The sequence below is a fragment of the Clarias gariepinus genome, chromosome 3 (assembly GCF_024256425.1).
Source record: "Clarias gariepinus isolate MV-2021 ecotype Netherlands chromosome 3, CGAR_prim_01v2, whole genome shotgun sequence".
Lineage (NCBI taxonomy): Eukaryota > Metazoa > Chordata > Actinopteri > Siluriformes > Clariidae > Clarias > Clarias gariepinus.
Genome location: NC_071102.1, coordinates 37230062 through 37235762, shown reverse-complemented (window position 1 = coordinate 37235762; position 5701 = coordinate 37230062). Strand labels below are relative to the sequence as shown.

At 36.1% G+C, this 5701-nt stretch overlaps 1 protein-coding gene across 1 annotated transcript; it reads left to right on the top strand.

Moving 5' to 3' along the window:
• The first annotated feature begins 312 nt into the window (after nucleotides 1-312).
• LOC128519236 (keratin, type I cytoskeletal 13-like) lies at nucleotides 313-4227 on the top strand. The gene is made up of 8 exons (XM_053492882.1): nucleotides 313-399; nucleotides 1546-1967; nucleotides 2485-2567; nucleotides 2796-2952; nucleotides 3113-3274; nucleotides 3361-3486; nucleotides 3691-3917; nucleotides 4005-4227. The coding sequence occupies exons 2-8, from the start codon at nucleotides 1578-1580 to the stop codon at nucleotides 4114-4116; spliced, it is 1257 nt and encodes a 418-aa protein (XP_053348857.1). The 5' UTR covers nucleotides 313-399; nucleotides 1546-1577; the 3' UTR covers nucleotides 4117-4227.
• The last annotated feature ends 1474 nt before the right edge of the window (nucleotides 4228-5701 follow it).

Sequence of the window (5701 nt, the reverse complement as noted above, 5' to 3'; positions counted from 1 at the left end):
CACTGCCTGGGGCTTGGTTTTAATTGTCACACTGACAAAGAAGCATCATATATTATGTTTTTAAGGTTTTACATTATTTCTTTGCACTATTTTACAGTATTAAAGGCGACTAAATATTGTACTGAGTGAGGGATTTATTTCAATTTTTTCTTAATATTTGATATGAATATGGCACAATCATTAAGAATGGATTTATGTCAGTGTGATCGTTATATGTGTCCTTGTTTATGTAGTTCTCACATGATGTTTTTAACCATGATTGTATTTTTCTTCCATTGTTTTTTCTTTCTTGGATTTCATTGCCCAGGCTGACTGACTGATGCGTGCATGCAAAACAAATCTTCTCCAGCCTGAACCCTGGCTCTGAGTCTCCTGATTCCTTTGTCATCTAATGCTCTGGTCAGGTCCAAAATATTTTATTTTTTTTATTTACAACACCTTATAGATTGAAGGGCCTCGCAGCATGTCTTTTGCAACATGAATTTATTTTATGTTAGACATAAACGCAAAACTTTTCTGTTCATGATTTAACCAGTTTCACTTCCTGAGGCTTTGTTTTAATTGTCAAACTGATGAATCATATATTGTGTTTTTAAGGCTTTACACTATTTATTTGCACTATTTTACAGTATTAAAGGCGACTAAACATTCTACTGGGTCATGCATTGTATACATAAGATGTGTGCTCTGACCTATAGGCAAAACAACCTGCATTCTCCCTTTAAGGACAACTACTGGAGGCACATACTTAACAGCTTGATTTTGCCTTCGCAAAGAGTTGACCTGTGTCAGTTAATGCAGCACTGCCCTGAATTCCAGAGGCAGATGTAAGTCACAAATCATCATAACCTTAAAATTAATCTAGAAATCAAAGGACACAAGCCTATATAGCCCACCCTAATTTAAGATTTATTTGCAAGCTTTTTTTTTTTCACACTTGTAATATTACTGCTCACGAGAAGTGCTCTATACTGTATATGCAGGAGTCTCTAACAGACATTCCTACGTTTTTACACTAGCTAACTAGGAGTAGCTAACAAAAACATAAATATAAAAGTTAAATCACCCTAAAACTGAATAAAACGCAAGCATTCAAGTGTACTTTTTTTCAGGATTAAATAATTTATCAGGATCAAATAATTTTAGATTTACACCCATTTACAGGGCAGGATCAAATAACCTTAATGTTGATGTGCTGTTCTGGGTCCATAAATGGACAAATTACATTAGTAAATAAACACACATTCTCATCCACACCAGATTAAAATGTTTTCAAATATTTCTAATAGAAAGGACCAGTTCATGTAGTTTTTATGAGACTTCTAGACCTAAACCTAATTTCACCACTCAAAATTGTGTGATTGTTAAAATTCCACTGGTGGCTTTTCTAGTCCCTGACCAACTTGGACAGGTTAATCTAGTTTTAGGCATTTTACCTTAAGGTAAGGAATGTTTATTAAAGTTCTCACCATCAACCCCCCTCCCTTCACTTCACTATGCATAAAAGTAGCCAGTTCTCATCTCTTGCCACTCATTCTCCTCCAGCCTGAGCAGAAGAGCACCTCGTCGTCATTATCATGGCAAGCATATTATCCAGCCGCAGCTTCGCCTCCTCCTCAGCAGTCAGCACTGGTTCCCTGAGAGGTGGTTCAGCCCTAAACCTCAGCAGATCATCCGGCAGTGTGTATGGAGGAGCTGGAGGGTCTGGAGTGCGTATCTCCACCAATAATTCATCTTTCGGAAGTGGCCTAAACCTTGCAGATGCCGTTGATATCTCAGCCAATGAGAAGCTGACGATGCAGAACCTGAACGACCGTCTGGCCTCCTATCTGGAGAAGGTGCGCTCACTGGAGCAGGCCAATGCTGAGCTAGAGCTCAAGATCCAGCAGTTTCTTGAATCCAAGGCCTCACCCCAGGCCCGAGACTACTCTGCCTACTTTGCCACCATCAGTGACCTTCAGGCCAAGGTAGGGCCCAAACTCACGCAGTATTCACTTGTTAAGTAATTATGGACTTTAATTTACTCACTTTATCCTTATTTACTGTGGTAATGCGTTAAATTGTTTCCTTGTGAACTATTAATGGTCTCATTGCCTTACAAGCCATGTCACAGTAGACAGGAAATGGTGTACTCAAGAAATGCCCAAGAGATGTCTAAAATAAGAATTAAAGCAGTTACAGCAGTCCTCCTGATTATTAACAGCCTTTTCACTGTTTTTGTGATAAAGAATTTTAAAAACCCTGATGGAGATTACTGAGTCAGACGTAGAATCACATCCATGGTTTTTTACCCAATCCCTTTTCCCATAGAGGCCACACCCATGTTTTTCACTCAATCCCCTCTTTCTATAAGAGACACCCTGTAGATGTTTCTCAGCAACAAAGGCCACAGTAAACCTATGGTTTTAACAAAAGATTTACATGACACAATTAATAAACTGTTGTATATGATTAATAAATATAATGTTTGTGATTATTATACAGATTCAGGAAACCATAGCTGTGAATGGAGGACTGTACCTCAGCACTGACAATGCCAAACTTTCTGCCGATGACTTCAAAATAAAGTTAGTGTTCAAAATGGTTATTTATTAAAAAATAAAAGAATGAATAATTCTCCGCCAATAAAATTCTCCAACTTATTTACAGTAAATTAATTCTCCTCTAACTAATAATTCTAAATTACCAACTGAATTTATAACAATGGTTCCATTTTTCTAAAAACTGTATTCTTATAATTACTTTTTAGAGGATCCATGGGTGTTTAACTGCTAAGTTTTTGATGATTGTTTCAGGTTTGAGAATGAGTTAGCTATGAAGCAATCAGTTGAGGCTGATATCATTGGGCTAAGAAAGGTCCTGGATGACCTTACATTGGGAAAATCCAATTTGGAATTGCAGATTGAGGGTCTGAACGAAGAGCTGACATACCTAAAAAAGAACCACGAAGAGGTAATGCATAATTTCAACCATCTTCATTAAGATATAGATGCTTGTGAGCCACCATAATTAAAAAGTTGTTCAATGCATTGCAATATATTGATCTTTAACACAAACCCAAATGTGGAGTTCAATGCTATCAGTAGCTTACATTTAGGCTGTGTTCCTGTAGGAGCTCCTGTTGGCACGCTCTCAGATGGGTGGGCAGGTGAATGTGGAGGTGGACGCCGCACCACAGCAAGACCTGATGGCCATCTTGGCTGGAATTCGCGATCATTACGAATCTGTAGCCGCAAAGAACCGCTTAGAACTTGAGACCTGGTTCCAAGCCAAGGTGAGTCTGAATTTGATATAAATGCAACAGTTAGTACTCAGAATTGCATCAATATGCTTCATTTCTTGATGTTTTTGTCTTTGCAGAGTGAGGCACTAAACAAAGAGGTTGCAGTGAGCACAGAAACGCTCCAGACATCCAAATCTGAAATCTCAGAAATCAAGCGCACACTTCAGAGTCTAGAAATTGAGCTTCAGTCACAGCTTAGCATGGTGAGAGTTTCTTAGTGCAAACATTTTGAAACTAATCTAAAATTTCTTTCTAATGATGAATATGAGTTGTATTATTATTATTATTATTATTATTATTATTATGACCTCTTGCTAATCAACCATAAAGGTATTTTCTACCCCACACTATGGTTTTCATTAGTCACAGATTTACTAATATATGCTTCATCTGCTTTGTCTCTTTAGAAAGCGTCACTTGAACACACTCTGGCTGAGACACAGAATCGTTATGCAAAAATGCTCACCGGCTTTCAGGTTCAGGTGACGAGTCTGGAGGAGCAGCTGGTGCAGCTTCGTGCTGATCTTGCTCGTCAAGCTCAGGAGTATCAAATGCTGCTGGATATCAAGACCAGACTGGAGATAGAGATTGCTGAGTACAGGAGACTGTTGGATGGAGAAGCAACCACCACCAGGTGAGTATTTCAGAAAAGAAAATGGAGGAGGGGGGGACTTTTTTCCTTGTCACATTTTTGTTTATTGTTTTTTTTTTTTTTTTTTAGCACGACTTCCACTACCACTACTAAGAAGGTGGTGGTCGTCACAGAAGAGGTAGTGGATGGTAAAATTGTCAGCTCCTCAAGTACTTCTGAGAGCAAAACCATAACCAGTTGAACATCCTGCGTCTCCAAGCAACAATGAGATGATGTCATGCCCTGTGACATGTTTCTCTACTGCTCACAGAAAAAAATAATAAATTGAGTCAAAGCACTTGACTTAACTTGACTGGTGGTAGTGTTTTTTATTTCATCAAATAATTGAGAGTTAGATCAAAAATAATTTGTTACACATTAGTTGATTGCTACTAACTAGTCATTAGATAAAGATGAATAATTAGGCCAAATGAACTGAAGATGTTAACTATATTTACATTTCACCTTTTATTTATAAAATATGCAATGATATTTTAAATACTTATTTAGTGTCATAAAGTTTAGAAATATGTGTGCTAGAATATGTAAGCACCCATCATGCATAGTGGCCACTGTACATTGTGTTATGCTTCAGTTGATCAGGTCTAGGCTCAAAAATAAAATAAAGTAAGCCGATGACCTGAATGTAGTGAATAAGCCTCGGGTAGTCAAAGCTGTCTGCGTTAAATGGCTGGTGTGAGACCACTGTGGCTGTGAGTCATTAATCTAAATAATACATAAAACTACTGCAAAAGCTTCAGCAACATTCAATATATAGATATATATTCAGCCTAAATTATATATAAACAACTAATATCTTGCTTTTTTTTTTATAAAAACAGCAATCAATTGAAAGATCATCAAAACTCAAAATCCAGATTGTACATCCAATCATTTCTAATATCTGATAGTTGGGAAAGACCACCTCTTATTTACATTTTTTTATAGAGAAGAAAGAGAAGAAATAGCAAAACAGTGATTACAACATAAAAACAATCAAATATTACATCTGTTCTGCGGATACAAATGTTACAACATAGTGCTTGCTAAGCTAAGGCTTGCATAATGTTATGTATAATAATAAAAGGCATAAAATATAAACAAAAAGTTATATAATAATAATTCATTATAATGAGTAAATGACTAAGTTAAGTGTATCAAAGTTATGTGGACACTAAGTTCGATTTATTTAAATATAGACACTTTAAACTTGTTTAAAGTCTAAAGTTAGTTCAATTACCCCAGTATTATCAGAAGATTTTGGTATACCACAAAGTTCAGAAAATATGACACATAATAACAAAATAAAGGTGTGCCATAACCTCTGCAATGTGCATGTCTACAGTATCATGGCTATATCTTGGGGTATCTACTAATTGTTCCACTGTGTTGGTACTACTGTTTTTTTTCCCTGGTCCTTGAGTTATATTGTTGTGTTGCAGTTATGGCACTGTTTTATTATATTGTGTTTATTGCTATATTGACAAAAGAAAAATGATTAATGCAGAAAAAAGTCTAAAGTTAGTACCTTATATCTTAATTATGATTATACTGAGGTGAGAATTATATAAATGCAAAAATACTTGCATATTAAAAGTGTCTAATTCCTTATACAAGCCAAAGGTTACATACAGTACCTAAATTTACAGACCAAGTGCTGTAAAACTGCCTATACAAGCCAGAGGTTATACATCAAATTGCCCCCCTTAAATTATCGACACACATTTAAAAGCAATGCAATTTTAAAACATAACAAACAAAACATAACTTCTTTAAAATACAACAGA

Bases quoted from the DNA above. Each gene is read 5' to 3' on its own strand.
- LOC128519236 (XM_053492882.1), top strand. From the start codon at position 1,578: ATGGCAAGCATATTATCCAGCCGCAGCTTCGCCTCCTCCTCAGCAGTC. The intron at 1,968-2,484 runs GTAGGGCCCAAA...ATTATTATACAG, and splicing joins TCAGTGACCTTCAGGCCAAG to ATTCAGGAAACCATAGCTGT. The intron at 3,275-3,360 runs GTGAGTCTGAAT...TTGTCTTTGCAG, and splicing joins AGACCTGGTTCCAAGCCAAG to AGTGAGGCACTAAACAAAGA.